The sequence below is a fragment of the Triticum urartu genome, unplaced genomic scaffold (assembly GCF_003073215.2).
Source record: "Triticum urartu cultivar G1812 unplaced genomic scaffold, Tu2.1 TuUngrouped_contig_6163, whole genome shotgun sequence".
Classification (NCBI taxonomy): Eukaryota; Viridiplantae; Streptophyta; class Magnoliopsida; order Poales; family Poaceae; genus Triticum; species Triticum urartu.
Genome location: NW_024116900.1, coordinates 1 through 17748, shown reverse-complemented (window position 1 = coordinate 17748; position 17748 = coordinate 1). Strand labels below are relative to the sequence as shown.

The 17748-nt window shown below is 40.8% G+C and overlaps 1 protein-coding gene across 2 annotated transcripts; it reads right to left on the bottom strand.

Annotated features, from left to right (window-relative positions):
- Positions 1-5884: 5884 nt before the first annotated feature.
- Positions 5885-9639, bottom strand: LOC125530234. Of its 2 annotated transcripts, none has more exons than XM_048694626.1 (3): positions 9019-9639; positions 6237-7091; positions 5885-6134 (listed from the first exon to the last, which is right to left on the bottom strand). In XM_048694626.1, the coding sequence occupies exons 1-3, from the start codon at positions 9035-9037 to the stop codon at positions 6088-6090; spliced, it is 921 nt and encodes a 306-aa protein (XP_048550583.1). In that variant the 5' UTR covers positions 9038-9639; the 3' UTR covers positions 5885-6087. The 2 variants fall into 2 exon arrangements, with proteins under 2 accessions (XP_048550583.1, XP_048550582.1); XM_048694625.1 differs by lacking the exon at positions 9019-9639 and adding an exon at positions 8651-8813.
- Between the last annotated feature and the right edge of the window lie 8109 nt (positions 9640-17748).

The window sequence follows — 17748 nt, the reverse complement described above, 5'->3', positions numbered from 1 at the left end:
CTTCATATTGCATGAGTCTATCCCTCTATATCATGTCATCTTGCTTAAGGCGTTACTCTGTTTTTTAACTTAATACTCTAGATGCATGCTGGATAGTGGTCGATGAGTGGAGTAATAGTAGTAGATGCAGGCAGGAGTCGGTCTACTTGTCTCGGACGTGATGCCTATATACATGATCATACCTAGATATTCTCATAACTATGCTCAATTCTGTCAATTGCTCAACAGTAATTTGTTCACCAACCGTAGAATACGTATGCTCTTGAGAGAAGCCCTAGTGAAACCTATGGCCCCCGGGTCTATCTTTATCATATTAATCTCCTACTACCTAGTTATTTCCTTTGCTATTTACTTTGCCTTTATTTTTACTTTGCATATTTATCATAAAAATACCAAAAATATTATCTTATCATATCTATCAGATCTCACTCTCGTAAGTGGCCCTATAGGGATTGACAACCCCTATTTGTGTTGGTTGCGAGGATTTATTTGTTTTGTGCAGGTGCGAGGGACTCGCGCATAGCCTCCTACTGGATTGATACCTTGGTTCTCAAAAACGGAGGGAAATACTTACGCTACTTTGCTGCATCATCCCTTCCTCTTCGGGGAAAACCAACGCAGTGCTCAAGAGGTAGCATGATCTTACAAAGATGATGAGGTAGTATTGGTGGGGGTGGAGAACTGGAAGAGGAAGATGTCATGGCTTAGCTGGGAGAAGATGATGCTTCCGAAAGCTATGGGAGGTATGGGATTTCGTGATATGAGGGCCTTTAATCAAGCTTTGTTGGCCAAGCAGGCTTGGCGTCTCCTGGACAGCCCGGACAGCTTGTGTGCTCGCTTGTTGAAGGCTAAATACTACCCAAGGGGGAATTTATTGGACACGGTATTCTCAGCTAGTTCTTCGGCGGTGTGGAAAAGTATTGTTCACGGACTTGATCTTGTGAAGAAAGGCATTATATGGCGAGTAGGTAATGGTACTCTCATTAAAACATGGAGAGATGCTGATGCTTGGATCCCTAGAGGAAATAATTTCCGGCCAGTAACTCCCAAGGAGAATTGTCGATACAATTGGGTGGCTGACTTCTTGGATGAGCATGGTGCATAGAATATGCAGCGGCTTAGGGAACACTTTTGGGACTTGGATGTGCGGGAGATTCTGAAGATTCGCACATCTCCTAGGAATGAGCAGGACTTCATCGCGTGGTTCCCTGAAAAGAGTGGACAGTTTACTGTCCGAAGTGCTTACCATCTCGCAACGGAAGTTCAACATTCGGTACACTTGAGTTCCTCTAGTGGCAACCCCTCCGGACGGAGGCATATCTGGCAGCGTATTTGGAGTTCCCATGTTCCGTTGAAAATGAAGATTATGGCTTGGAAGGCTATTTCGGGTGCCCTTGCTACAAATGAGTGCAAGAAATATAGACACATCTCAATTAGAGATAGATGTCCGTTATGTGGGAGAGAGGAGACGAGCTTCCATGCTCTTGTCTCATGTGATCATGCGAGCAGAATTTGGACACACATGAGGCTGGTATGGTGTCTTCCTAGCAATGCTGTCTTACAAGACACGGGACAGGACTGGCTGTTAAATGTTCTTGTGAACTGCGGCGATCAAATGAGGGATTGCACGATCATGCTGATATGGCGAATTTGGTCTTTGCGCTCAGACCTCACTCATGGCAAGGAGGCTCCCCCGTTGTCGGCGACGTCAGACTACCTCCAGAGTTATATGAACTCCCTCAACCTATGCAGCAGATTTTCAACGGAAGAAATTCTTAAGGGGAAGATGCCGAGGGTGCATGAGGCTCCACACGTGGTTCCCAGGCCGAGCACCCCTTTGGCTTGGCCGCGGCCGCCGGCTGAATTCGCTGCCCTCTCGGTGGACGGTGCTTTCATGCAGGAGGACGGGTCTGCTGCGGCGGGTATGATCCTTCGGCGTCAAGATGGGAGTGTAATCTTTGCAGCATACAGGTGTATATTCAATTGCAACGACGCGTTGGAAGCGGAACTGCATGCGATCATGCAAGGCATGGCACTGGCCGTGCAACACTGTTCCATGCCAATTATTGTGCAGTCAGACTCAGCTTCGGCGTTGGCAGCATTGACCGGGGAGAGCTTAACCAGGTCAGCTTATGGACACTTGGTGACAGAGATCAAGCATCATATGGAGACTCAGGAGTTTGTTCCATCAAAAATCAAGCGTGAGCAAAATAGGATAGCACATCAGTTGGCATTGTATAGTCGTACGGAGTTCACTACTGTTGTATGACTAGGAAGAAGCCCTCTTTGTATCGAGGATTTGGTGCCTCTTGATTGTAACCCTATGCATATGGAATAAAACTCTCTTTCTATCGCAAAAAAAAATCATAAAAAATTATAGAGATGCAGTGTAAATCCCTAGGTTCATGTTTATTATTTTTAGAGATGGAAACTTTAGTAAACTTATAAAATATGATATATTTTTTCAAAAATCCTGGCTCCATCGAGCCCGGGATCCCGAGATAGCAATTTCCGGCCTAAACGTGCCGTGCTAGCGAAGAAGACGCAAACTCATCTCTGAAACCCTGACTAGGCAGCCGACCGGGCAAAAATCGGAGGATGACGAATCTTCGATTGTTCGCCTCTCTCGCGACGGGAAGGCTGTCCTCACGCCGGATCTGCGGCTAGGTCATAGGACCGGCAACGCACCAGCTCTCTGTACGTATCTCTATCTCTCTGCTCCTCCCAATATTTCAACCTAATTATCTCCGCCTCTCAGCAATGTGGCTAATTGATCTCTCCTTCGCAGAAGAACCTCCCTGCTGGTGTCCGCGGATTTGGCTCCTTTGACAGGTAGCTCAACTATTGCCAGCATACTTTGCTCAATCCATACTAGTACTGTTCAGTTTGGCGCTCTATCCCCAAATCGTATGTTACATGTGACGACTGCTTCTTGTAGAAAATTACTTCTCGTACATGGATTTCATGTAGGATTGCCATTGTTTTGAGGTTTATTTGGATTTGCATATCTGCTCTAGCCGAGCTAAACATATCCATGCCGGCACCGGCAGTAGAAAGGACAACTTCTTGGGCTTAGTATGTTGACTGTTGGTGTTTACAGAATTACAGTCGGTCCATATTATTCAGTTTGATTCACTTTGCCCAGCTTATAGTTCGTATTGTACTAAATATTTGTAGGGTTTAATTCGTGGTAATCTGAACTTGATATCTTTTGCCATGGTGTCAGCACTCAACTGGAATCTGAATTTTGGTTCTACTAGCAAAAGAGCCCGTGCGTTGCAACGGGAGATTTTTTTTCATATTCTTCAATGGCCATGGCCACATTTTGTTGTATCATCGAGATACACTATCACTCTCAATTTCGTGAAATCATGATCATTTTTTAAAACTCGTGCACATATTTGAAATCATGAACATTTTTAAAATTTGTGAACACTTTTTCAAATTTTTGAACATTTTCTAAAATTAAAAATATTTTTTGAATTCATGAACATTTTATACTATTTGCAAACAGTTTTTAGAATTGTGAACATATTTTATTTTATTTTTTATTTTATGTGCAAATGGACGAACAAATGATGGATGAAAATCTGGTAATAAGGGACGTATAAAAAAAAGAGTAAGAAACATTCGTGTCTTTAATAAAAAAGGAAAGTACTAATTAAGGGTGCAACATAAAAATAATTTTAAAAATAATTAACATGGAAGATAACATTATATTTAGAATCTACAAAATTTTCTAGGCGATTTTCATATCTAGCATGCTAAATTTGAAGTTGGGGTTTGAAAGATATAAATATTTAAAAAATACTTGAATCTGCAAAAAAAGAATTAAAAGAGAATATTTTGACCGTATTATACCTTGTAGACCATCTGTTAAGCGACACTTGGCGAAATAGCTCTATACTACGCCAACTGAAATTCGCGAAAAAAAAACTACAAAAATGAGGATGACCGGGTTTCGAACCCAGGTCTCCTGGATGGTGGAGAAACACCCAGGCCAGTAGGCTGCTTTGTTGGCTTGTGATGTGTAAGGGCGTTTCCTTAGATGAACCAAGAGCTATCGGTGACGAGTTAAGAAATAAAAAACGAATCGTTTTCACACTTATGGATGGCATTGGTGGGTAATTTTTAGTAACTTGAAGGGTAATTTTAATGACGGACGACCAGAAGCGATAGTCGCTTTATTAGTAGGTAAAGAAAATTGGTTCTAAAGAATAATGATGTAACCGAACGTTGTTTTTGTTAGAAATAACTACTGAGATTATTCAACTGCTAATCAGATCGTATCTAATATGCATGAACACAATTTGATCTGATGCGGAAATTAGGAGCAGTAGATTGATTATACCTCCGTTTGGTGATGCCATCTCGGGTCTAGAGAGGACGAAGAACTCGACAACATCTCCGGCAACTCGCCGGAGTAATGGAAAGTCTTCACGTCAATGAGCCGTGCTCTCCTGATTGGAAAAAGAGTGATTTTCGGAGTAGACGATGGCTAATGCGATGGACTGATGTGTATGTGCAAGTCTGCTCCTTATATAATGCGTTGGCTTTGACCGTGGGACCTTAACCATATTAGCGTTAATTCAGCCCCCCAATCACGGGCCCGATTTGTTAATTGCCATTTAATTGGTATTAATCCCGAAATTGATTAATGGGCCCATATTAACTTGTGGTAATTAACATTTTGACCATTTGATCACATTATAATCGCAACATTCTCCCACTTGATCGAATGGTTAATCATCATTAGTGCATATCTCGACAAAATACCATACCAAGGTAATGTATTCATAGTAATCGAATAGTTATTACTAGAACCCCATTATCTATAGCACAATACTCCATCTTGACACGGATAATTATTCATGGTTGGGAGTTTGTATGTGCATGCAGGCATACTCCCTACTTATGGTCCTAGTAGTTTGTTTCTTTATTAATCATCATGTGCACTTGTTTAGCGAAACAAACTTTCTTATTGTCCAGATCAAAATTTGAAATCTCATTTATATAATTATCCCGACAATTAGAGGCCTTGAGTTATACTTATGCTAGCAATATTAGTGGTAAGCCTTTAGTTAGGGGATCAGCTATCATGCACTTAGTACATATATGCTGAATTTTAATATTTGGTCTTGGACAATATAGTTCACAACATGATACTCACTTAATTGTTGCTGCTAGTGAACTAATGCGCGGATTACTTATCGCACAAAAATATTAGTTATGTAGTGTACCAGTATAAGTCCAGGTAAAATTGTTAAGCCACGAGGCTTGCCTGGTTGTATCACAACATATCTAAAATTCAAAATTGCATTGTTGTCAACTTAGATAGTAGGCTTAGTAGTGGAAAACTAATTTTATACGATACCATAAAGTACATAACGTGATGTACTAGCTCCCACTCATCTTAGCGTAAATGCAACTCCCTTCTTATTTCCTCTATGAACCCAACAACTTTAGTTTTCCATTGCCCTTTTGTATATAGCTCCCACTGGTGCAAACATTCTATAAAGATTAAGAGTGTTTGACAGTGGTGAACAACATCGGGTAACAATATTGAAAACGTTGTTCTTCTAGAACATGGGCTGATGCAAATAATTAGGGACGAAGGTAACAAAAGAGTAATATAACCAATAGGGAATGGAACACATTTTGGCGTATTAATTCCAAATCCTAAGTACCATAAAGAACTCATTTATTAGTTTTCTTTACTTATTTCCTTTAATATAACCAATAGTGTGGCCTAAATCAGGTAAGGCAAGTAGATGAAGGTCTCTCTTAATGAGAGTGTTTAATTCTCCCCTTCGAAATATGGCTTAGATAATAGTGTCATCATTTCGATGAGCACTCATAATACGCATCAAGGATTCACAAGAGATAACACAACCAGAACCATCATGACAACTCTTAATAACACAATATTTGTTCGCAAAATAACAAATCCATCATATCATAGAGAAACAAAATAAGGTCCCTCATGCTAGGAACATAAGAGTATTATTACGACGGAGGATGAACAATCACCAATACTCAAGGAGACATACTAATCCTTGTTCATCAGTCTCCTTGCCACTTGGAAATCTAAGGCTTTGATCCATCTTTTTCAGTGTCCTCACGGAATGGAATCCCTGAAATGAGTTCGAAATGTGCAAGTGGCACTTGAGTCAACTCATCTTTATTTAGGGGAAAATAAATAAATTATTTCGAAACTTAGGAAATTGATTCATTACCCTTCTTAGCAAGCCATGCCTTAAAGCCATCACATTCTTTCATGACATGCCCATCTTCCTTGCAGAAATGACACTTAGGACCCTTAGGCTCTGTAGCGATGTCCTTGGTTCCAGAGTTCCCTAGCTTGCTTGCATCAATATTAGAGAAGTTCATCTTCTTCTTAGGTTTCCCATCACCCTGAGACTTTCTTTTCCCTAAGTTTATGGAAGTAAGATGAGCATAATCTATCCTTTCAACCTTAAGCCGCTCTTCTTCTTGAACGCACATAGATGTGAGCTCACTCATGGTCCATTTCTCCTTCTGAGTATTATAATTAATTTTGAAGGGACCATACTCCATAGGGAGAGAAGTCATAATGAAGTGAACCAGAAAGCCCTCAGAAATCTTCATGTCCATGCCCTTTAATTTTGCGGCCATATCATTCATAGTCATGATATGTTCTCTCACGCCGCTTTTACCATCATACTTAGTGGTGAGCATTTTCATGATCAACGTACTAGCATAGACTTTTGTTGAGCCTTTAAATTGCTCCTCCACCGACGCTAGATAAGTCTTAGCACATTCAGAATCAGAGATTGCTCCCCTAATCCCAAGAGTAATTGTGATTTTCATGATCATGATAGACAAGCGATTGGAGCGCTCCCACTTCTCCTTATTAGCCTCATAAACCTTAGTTCTCTCGGCAAGGTTTTCATCATCAAAGGACAAAGGAACTGGAGCTTTTTCCCTAAGTGCATAATCAAGGTCCATGACACCAAGGTTAATCAAAATCTGCTCCTTCCAGGTAGGAAAGTTAGTCCCATTGAGGTGCTCAATTGAGTTCAGGAGCCCGGAAATAACTGATGGGTTCAAAGCTGAATAAAACATAAATAACATGGATATCAAAAATACGAATTATGAAAATATCCATATATAAGGAAACTTAATGCATGATATTAATCCTACGCTGGTCTGATTAATAACATTTCAAATTTAATAGAATCCTTATTCGCAACACCGTTGGGCAGTAACGAAAAGGAACAAAATGAAATATCTTTATTGGGAAATTAATTCTAGAAATCATGATCATAATCAACTTTTGTTAGAATATAATCATGTGTCATACAAATTAATTATTGTGATTATCCCAAGATATGTAGTGGCCTTAGATAAAAGGTCGGAAAATAATCATGACCACATACAACGTTGGTCAGTATGTAGCCATGCAATACTAAATTAATCATCACAATTATCGTGAGAATATACAGCAGTGTTAAACCAAAATTTCTCGTTGGTTCCATTCTAATTCAACACTGATGCTCATAAATAATTTCTGAATGCACACACTAAAAACAATCAACCGTGCAATTTAATCAGCATATTTAATTATAACAAAAGAATAAACATTGGCTGGTTAAATGGCAGCGTAACTTGTGCAGCGGAGGAGACGTCAGTGTAGCCCATGAATCATGCACCGCTGCGTAACTAAAGCAGTAGCAATTAACTAATGACCAGCAGCAAACAGAACTAATTCATGTGCAACCTATCAAAAGTACAGCAGTGCACATGCTAAGGAAGTAATTGTATGAAGCAGCATCCAGGAGGGGGAAAAGTATTCATAAAATATACTGAATCATACAAATAACTAAACACCCACCTACTGTTTCATAAGTAATAAACATAATTCAAAAAGGCTCTGCACTAAATGAGTTGCGCATACTAGTACAGGGTTACTGGGCTATACTAGTCAACTTTGTCATTTCGCTGCCTACTGCCATCGCCAAGTCGTTAACAGAAATTATGCCCCGTGCGGCCCAGTTATATGCAAAGCCCATGACATACGCATAATACTGAATCCCTAACCGAGTTAGCTTTCCTACAGCGCCGCCGCTACTCATAGGAGAAAACAGGATCTGATAAGCGGCAGTTAAGGGAGTGAGTTATCCATGCGGGAACGGCACTGATGCGCCGGGTTCGGCGCTAAGGCATCGCGCGCGGCGGCGGCGGCGGGAGCTCCACCCTGATGAGGCGCGCTGCTGCGGAAGCACCGATCTTAGGCGCGCGGCGGCGGCGGGGCCTGAGGTGCGCAGCGGCTCCTGATGCGTGATGGCGCGAGCACGGCCTGATGTGCTCAACGACAGCAGCACCACCCTGAGGCACACAGCGGCAGGAGCACCACCCACCACCCTGAGGTGCGCTGGCGATGCCTAAATGCACGATTTTCAGGCAAGTTGACAAGATCAATTCGTTTGCTCAGTAGGATTAGTCTACTGCGGAATATCAAATCGGTTCATGTAATTAGATCCAACCGGCCTCTGATACCAAATGTTAGAAATAACTACTGAGATTATTCGACTGCTAATCAGATCGTATCTAATATGCATGAACACAATTTGATCTGATGTGAAAATTAGGAGCAGTAGATTGATTATACCTCCGTTTGGTGATGCCATCTCGGGTCTAGAGAGGACGAAGAACTCGACAACGTCTTCGGCAACTCGCCGGAGTAATGAAAAGTCTTCACGTCAATGAGCCGTGCTCTCCTGATTGGAAAAAGAGTGATTTTCGGAGTAGACGATGGCTAATGCGATGGAGTGATGTGTAAAGATCAATTCGTTTGCTCAGTAGGATTAGTCTACTGCGGAATATCAAATCGGTTCATGTAATTAGATCCAACCGGCCTCTGATACCAAATGTTAGAAATAATTACTGAGATTATTCAACTGCTAATCGGATCGTACCTAATATGCATTTACACAATTTGATCTGATGCGGAAATTAGGAGCAGTAGATTGATTATACCTCTGTTTGGTGATGCCATCTCGGGTCTAGAGAGGACGAAGAACAACAACGTCTCCGGCACCTCGCCGGAGTAATGGAAAGTCTTCACATCAATGAACCGTGCTCTCCTGATTGGAAAAAGGAATGATTTTCGGAATAGACGATGGCTAATGCGATGGACTGATGCGTATGTGCAAGTCTGCTCCTTATATAATGGGTTGACTTTGACCGTGGGACCTTAACCATATTAGCGTTAATTCAGCCCCCCAATCACGGGCCCGATTTGTTAATTACAATTTAATTGGTATTAATCCCGAAATTGATTAATGGGCCCATTTAACTTGTGGTAATTAACATTTTGACCATTTGATCACATTATAATTGTAACAGCATGATGCTTCATAGATGAATTCATCTTAAAGTTGGATATAAAATTCCCTTTGAACATGGCTGAACGACACTGAACTTGTACACATAATTAATTTGTCTTGTTCAAATACAGCTCAAAGCTAAGAGAACAATTCATTGGTCTATATCTATCTCTACTGCTTAAAAAGAATGTAAAGTTTCATCTTTCACTTTTTTTTTCTTACCATCCATTCGTCCAAGTTCATTTTAATTTACTTACTGAATTTCCATCTACGATAATCAATCACTTTAATTTACTTACTTTCTGAACCAAGTTCACTTTTATTCAATTTTACTTTAATTTACTTATTGAATTTCTCATCAAACTATAAGGTAAATCACGAACAGGATTTGGCAAAAGAAATATTTACACAATCACATTAATATGGACTGATAAATCAAAAGCTAACATAATAGAATATTTTTATCCTGTTGCAATGCCAGTATATTTATGTCCCGTTGCAATGTACGAATATAGTGACCAAAAACACTAAAAGCAATTACAACAAGGGAAGCAACCCATCTATTCTGGAGATTACAAGGAAAGGAGAGCCTGAATCACGGTGAGTGGCTTCTGTTTTGGAGATTGCGTGCTTCCTTGTCGAGCAGATTCATTATCTTCTTCTTCCAGGCGGTTACATTAGCTTCTTTCGGAAGTGGCGTACTAGCGTTCTCACTAACCAAAAATAAAATGGAGTGCATGTTGCATATCTGAGTATGTCAAGTGAACAATGGATTAGTCAGAACCACCATATTATTTCATAATATCATGTTGATCATATTCGTTGCTTTCGCTCTTGGTTCTTTGCTCAAGGGTAGAAATTTTAGGAACATACAATTAATCGATATTGAGTTGGTATAAGACAGTTCCATGGCTTACGACGATTATTAGTGCATCCTAACAGAATGCATGATGCTTCATAGTTGAGTTCATCTTAAAGTTGGAAGCAAAATTCCCCTTTAAAAATGGCTGAAGGACACGGATATTGTACACATAATTAATTTGTTTAGTTCAAATACAGTAATAAGAAGCCAAGTCATTATCTATATCTGTGACAGCAAGAAAAACACCGAAAGCAATTGCGAAGAAGGAAGCAACCCGTCTATAATAGTATATCAATAAATGGCAACCAATTCCACAAAAGATAATAGTTTGGAGGCCCAAACAGATCGCCACGAACTATATAATGCATGGTACCAATTCTAAGAGCAACTCTTGCATCCGGTCAAAAAAAAAAGAGAAATTCTCGCAGAGTTGCCATATTATTTGTAGTCACAACAATGCATATGTGATCCATATGCATTTGGAGACTAGCCGGACGACGCGTAAACTCAGAGTCGCCATCAATTATTATTTTTCTCGTTCAAACACTTCGATTGCCTTCAAATTTAAACATTTAACACATCAAGAAAACATGCACATAAGTTTTAGAAAGTTGCATAAATGAAAGCATTAACCGGCAATATGTACAGATCACATGTTGTCAGCATGTGCACCATCAACTTCTCCGACATGTGCATTGTCCCCTCGTCTAAGGTCCCTACACCGTATGATCGGCATTCACATTTTCTTCCAAAATTCTCACGCCTATGGATCCGTAGAGTTCGCATCCAACATGATGAAACGATTCCCCTGAGTCGTTTAATTGTCGCCCAACGCACTTGAATTTCGAGCCGTGCCTCCATCTCTTCCTGACGTTTGCCTGCTCTCTTGCATAGCATCTCATCTCACTCTCTTATCTTGGATCTTCTTTAGTTCTTCTCCTCCATCTCCATCTTTTATTGCTCCCTCTCTCTATATACTCATTCCTTATCCTCAGCAACACATCAATGTTTTTCTTTCATCGCCTCCACCTCTCCATCTGTCTTTAACTCCTCATTTCCTCTCTCACTCTTGTCGGGCTGACCTGCTAGACGTCGGAGTGGGACTTCTAGGCACCCTTTCCTCTCCATCACCATCATCATCTTCATCGTCGTCCATCTCCGAAGAGGAATGGTTGCACTTCTAATTTTTCTGGACAGCTGCCATCATTCTTCTTCTTGAAGCATGCACATCCTCTCAATGGTCGAGTGTCCCGCTATAGTTGACTCTGGTTCAAAGAAGACATTCGCCTCTATTAGGGAGGCCCACTAGAAGCAATGAAGATGTATGCCCCGATGGCTTCAACATGGCAATGGGTACCCATTGCCCGCGAACCCGACGGGTAAAAACCCTATTAGGATAAGGACTTTGGAAAAATAATTACCCATCGGTTTATAAATGAGAAATAAATATACCCATCGTGAAGTCGGGTACAGGTAAGGGAAGGAAATACCATACCCACGTACCCGCATACCCATATCCTTATTCATTCTAACAAGTAGGCCCCTTATGTCATTCACTAAAAAAATGAAAACCCTAGCGCCGATTTACTAGGATTCGGCGCTTTGAGATGTCAAGGCTCATGAAGTGGAGAGAAGATGAAAGCTAATCAAGTTGCTTTGGACCATTTGGTGTTATTTTGGAGATGTTGAAGTGGCTTTTAGATGTTGAACCTATTTTTGGTCTCAAACTTATATGTTTGAGTGGCTTTTAGATGTTGAACCAATTAGTCATTTGAGTGTTGAATCTATTTGTGGTCTTGAACTTATATGTTTGTTGAACTTATTTGTGTCTCGAACTTTAAGTGGCTAAAATGACTGTGTGAGTGCGCGCGCTGAAATGCTGAAATTTATGTTCAAATGATGAAATGCGACATGTTTATGTGCTCAAATGATGAAACATATGTGTTGAAATGCTGAAATGTTGTTTATATGTGCTGAAATGCTAAAATATATATGTTTAAATGCTGAAATATATGTGCTGAAATGTGGTATATATGTGCTGAAATACTAAATATACATGCTGAAACATTGAAATGTTGTGTTTTACATACTGAAATGTTAAAACTATACATGGCAAAATGTGAATCAAAAGATGATCGAGATGGGTATCACTCCGTTCTTGTTAACTTAATACACTATATGCCTGCTGGATAGTGGTTGATGTGTGGAGTAATAGTAGTAGATGCTGGCAGAAGTCGGTCTACTTGTCTCGGACATGATGCCTATATACATGATCATTGTCTTGGATATCATCATAACTATGCGCTTTTCTATAAATTGCTCAACAATAATTTGTTTACCCAACATATGCTTTCTTTAAAGAGAGAAGCCTCTATTGAAAATTATGGCCCTCAGATCTATCTTTTATCATATTATTTTCAGATCTACAAAATCAAGAACACAAAAATACCTTGCTGCAATTTATTTACTTTTATTTTATTTTGCATTTTTACTTACCTTTTATATCTATCACTATCAGATCTTATCCTTGCAAGTACCGTGAAGGGATTGACAACCCCTTTATCGCGTTGGGTGCAAGTATTTGTTTGTTTGCGCAGGTGTAATTATTGGAGACTTGTGTGTTCCTCCTACTAGATTGATACCTTGGTTCTTAACTGGGGGAAATACTTATCTTTATTTTGCTGCATCACCCTTTCCTCTTCAAGGAAAAAATCAACGCTAGCTAAAGAAGTAGCACCCCGCCACCGCCATCGGCCACCGGAATTAGTCCCGTGGTGTCCTTCGGCGGCGACTAAGGGAGAAGAGGGTGAAGTGGGTGGCCTGACAGCTAGGGTTTGGAGCACCATCCGAGTCGCCCAAGACGGGGGCGACATGGAGGCACCGCTCCTATGTGGCAACGTCAAACCCCACCCATGTCCTGCGTTGCCCATGGAGTAAATTGCTAAAAACCACTACATTTGTGGCTAGTGTACAGCAAAACTACTATTTTTTTGCCAAAAATCATGAAAGACCGCAACTTCCATGGCAAGTAAATAACAAAATGCACTAAACAGGCTCTGAGCCACGACTAAGTGAAAATCTGACATTTTGGGCCCACTTGTCGAAACCACGTGGCCAGGGAAAACGGCCGAGGCCAGGCAGCCGTTACCACTGCTCGTTAAGTCTTCGTCGCAGGCCGGAGGGCATTTCATCCAACCGCTCTCCCCTCTGCCCGTTCCCCTCCCTCTCGCACCGCAGCTGCCGCCATCCGATGCCACGACGGGCTTTGCACTACCGACGGAAGGGAGACACGATGTCTTGGGATAATCTGCCAATGTCATCTAACAATGAATCTATGACAAGTCAGGTTAGCATATGCTCCTTTGAACCAAATCTAGGGTTAGGGTTCTAGGGATAAAGGGGAATTTCTGTTCCCGATCAAAATTGAAGTCGTTTTGCTTATGTTTAGCCACCTACGACCATGGAGTGCACGAAATGGAGCACCCTAGCTCCGAATCATGTTGCTCATTGTGAGCATCGAGCCCCGTGTGAAGAGTTGGTGGCATTTGAATCCACTGATAGCGGCAGGAGGTTTCTAGGCTGTGCGAAGAAGGTAAGTGAGCAGTGCAATTAGTTGTTTTAGTGATTTTCTGATGCTCTGCAATTAGGATGTTAAAAGTACAATGCTCCAGCCATAATTCTTGATATAACAATAGTACCAAATGCATAAGTAGCCGATGGAGTGTATGAGTTGTTAGTTTTTTATGCTCTGGCCATTAGTCTTGATATGAAAGTATTTGCCTATGTCCATAACTCTTCTCTATAAGTATTTTAGCTCTATATTGTTTATCAGTAGTAGCCAATGCAGTCTTCTTTTTGCTTTTATTTATCATTATTGTTGCTGTATATTTTTATCAGTAATGTTGCTCTATATTTTTATATGTCTGATATTACAACAATAGTATTTTAGCTCTATATTATATTTGTACAAGTAGAACATTAGAAGAATTAAATAGGTTAAGTGGTTTTATATTGTTTTTAGTAAATTGGTTCTATATTGGTTTGAATGTTATTTTCTTTTTTCACACATTCATAGGATGGACCCAAGTGCAACTATGTGGAGTGGATTGACCCTGAGTGGCCAATCCCATTGAAGCAATACATCTGGACTATGTATGAGGAGGAGGTGACGATGAGGTTGAGACGGAACATAGTTAATGCCAAAGAAGTCTGCAAGGTCCTACAAAATAAGAGGAAGATGGAAAATAACCTGAGGTTTTTTAAAAGTTGACTTTGCCAAAACGGTGGCTGACAAGGAGCATGCAATTACCCAGTTAGGCAATGCACCACTAGCTCTTTGTGACCTGAAGGAAGATCTTGAGAAAAAGAACTTGGCTGACAAAGCAGACACTAACATCCATCAGGTGCTAAGGGCCAAAGCAGAGAAAGAGAGAGACCAAGAGAAGCAAGAGAAGGTGAAGCTGGTGCAGGAGATGGACCGGATCAAGCATGAGAGGGACATGTTGTTGGAGGAGAGGGAGAACTTCAAGCAAGAGAAAAGGCACCTAGAGTATACCATGGGTGCTCTGTTCAAAGAGAAGGAGGCCACCAAGGAGAAGATCGGGAAGATCAAGGAGATAGTTGATGAATGATTTAATGTTGTTGTAGTACTATCTGCTATTTGTAGCATTAAAATTGGAAGACATTTGTACTGAAATTGTGATTGTGCTGAATTTAATTGTGTTACTGGATTATGCTATTAATGTGCCTTATTTGTGTTTGATGTATTTGTGCCTTATTTGTGTTTGATGAAAGTGCCATATTCTATCATATGAGATCTGTCGTGAATAGTTGAATTATGCCACGCAAAATGTTTCTTTAGGCAAGGCTCATAAGGTTGATATGGTTGGGTTGTTGTCGAAGGGTCGACGATCCCTATTTTGGGTTTGGTAGGTTGGGTTGTTGTCGAGGGGTCGATGACCCCTATGTTGGGGTAGGGTAGGTTGGGTTGCTGTCGAGGGGTCGACGATCCCTATTTTGGGTTTGGTAGGTTGGGTTTTGTCGAGGGGTCGATGACCCTTATGTTGGGGTAGGGTAGGTTGGGTTGTTGTGGAAGGGTCAACGATCCCTATTTTTGGTTTGGTAGGTTGGGTTGTTGTCGAGGGGTCGATGTACCCTATGTTGGGGTAGGGTAGGTTGGGTTGTTGTCAAAGGGTCGGCTATCCCTATTTTTAGTTTGGTAGGTGGTTGTTGTCGAGGGGCGATGACCCCTATGTTGGGGTAGGGTAGGTTGGGTTGTTGTCGAAGGGTCGACGATCCCTATTTTTGGTTTGGTAGGTTGGGTTGTTGTCGAAGGGTCGACGATCCCTATTTTTGGTTTGGTAGGTTGGGTTGTTGTCGAGGGGTCGATGTTCCCTATGTTGGGGTAGGGTAGGTTAGGTTGTTGTCGAAGGGTCGACGATCCCTATTTTTGGTTTGGTAGGTTGGGTTGTTGTCGAAGGGTCGACGATCCCTATTTTTGGTTTGGTAGGTTGGGTTGTTGTCGAGGGTTCGATGACCCCTATGTTGGGGTAGGGTAGGTTGGGTTGTTGTCGAAGGGTCGACGATCCCTATTTTTTGTTTGGTAGGTTGGGTTGTTGTCGAGGGGTCGATGACCCCTATGTTGGGGTAGGGTAGGTTGGGTTTTTGTCGAAGGGTTGATGACCCCTATTTTAGGGTAGGTTGATGACCCCTATTTTTTAGCTTCTAGGCTTGATCATAAATGACAACACTGATCCAACATATGGCAACATATACACAATAATTGAGCTCAGGTGAGAAGCATTTAGGCTTCATCATAAATGACAACACTAAGCCAACATTGGTTCCACATGACTTAAATTAAGCATAGGTTCACATGACTTAAATTCTACATAGACTGTCAGGATTCAAATTCTACATACTTTCCCAGGACTGAAATCAAACACAGGTTCACAGTACTGAAATCAAACACAGGTTCCCAAAAGTCTCAACCATTTCCAGACATCAAATTTCACACATTTCCACTTTCTCTGAAGTAACTCTTCAGTCTTGCATATTCTGAGCTTTCTTCCTTGTACATACTCCAGCAAATTCTCCTCCACCAACTCTTCCACCTCTTAGTGATCTCATTTTTGTAGCAACATCAAAAGTAGATGTAGATGTAGAGGGACCACCAGAAAAATAACTCCCTTCTCCACCTAGAGGCCTTGGTGCTGAGAAAGCAGCCCTAGCTGACTTAGGAGCAGCATCTGCTACAGTAGCATCAGGTGGAATGTAGGCCTCTGCCTTTTTGCCTTCTCTTTTCCTGCAGTTTAAGAAACAAAGACACATTAAAACCTACATAGTCAAATTCAGATAAAATAACGACAAAGCTCAATATGTTACCATGGTTCTATTGTTCCTCAACTAGAGATCAAGCCTCAAAGATTGTCCATAGTTAGTAAACTTATGGACCATTAATTTACAATTGCCACATCTGATTGTAGCCATCCTAGAAGAATCTTTTGGTTTAGGCACTTCAAACCTGCCCTTCTTCCTTTTTTTCTTTTTTTCTTCTACTCTGGTCCTCTTTGTGGAAAATAGAGGCTCAATATTAGGTTTTTGTGTCTTGACCCAAGCATCTTATCCTAGAATTGGATATACTATAGGTTCATATGTCTCCAAGTACATTTCTTTCTTGAAGAATGGATTAACAAAATCCTCAGGTTGCAGCTTGGCTTTGTAAATAGCACTGCAACCATGGTTGCATGACATGTCCCACTTCTTGCATCCACAAGTGTGCTCCAGAAGGTTGACATCATATGTCTTTGGGCCACTTCATAGTTGCCACAAGTTAGGTACTACCCTAATTGATTTACAATCTCTAGTAATTTTCTTGATGAGCTCTAACTTCTCTGCATAAGTTGGAGCTATTTCCATCTGACAGTTTCTCCACCTTCTCTCTATCCATCAAACCTGACCAGCAACTTGTCTTTGATTCCATTTATCATTGTCACAACTGGTTTGTTTCTAGCATCCAGGATATATTTATTGAAGACCTCACTTACGTTGTTAACCATTAGTCTGTTTTGCAGTTTGTGTCCATTTCATGCCTAGACCATGTGTGTACTGGAATACCAGATAACAACCTCTAGGCATCCTCACACTCATTCTTCAAATTGTCCATGGCAACATCAAAACCATGTTTTGTGTTGGAATAACTAGCATTGTCCATGCATTTTTTGAAGTAAATATGCCCTAGAGGCAATAATAAAGTTATTATTTATTTCCTTATTTCATGATAAATGTTTATTATTCATGCTAGAATTGTATTAACCGGAAACATAATACATGTGTGAATACATAGACAAACAGAGTGTCACTAGGATGCCTCTACTTGACTAGCTCGTTAATCAAAGATGGTTATGTTTCCTAACCATAGACAAAGAGTTGTTATTTGATTAATGAGATCACATAATTAGGAGAATGATGTGATTGACTTGACCCATTTCGTTAGCTTAGCACTCGATCGTTTAGTAT

Coding starts and splice junctions, on each gene's coding strand:
- LOC125530234 (XM_048694626.1), bottom strand. Junction 6,135..6,236: donor GGCATGGCTTGCTAAGAAGG/GTAATGAATCAA, acceptor AACTCATTTCAG/GGATTCCATTCCGTGAGGAC.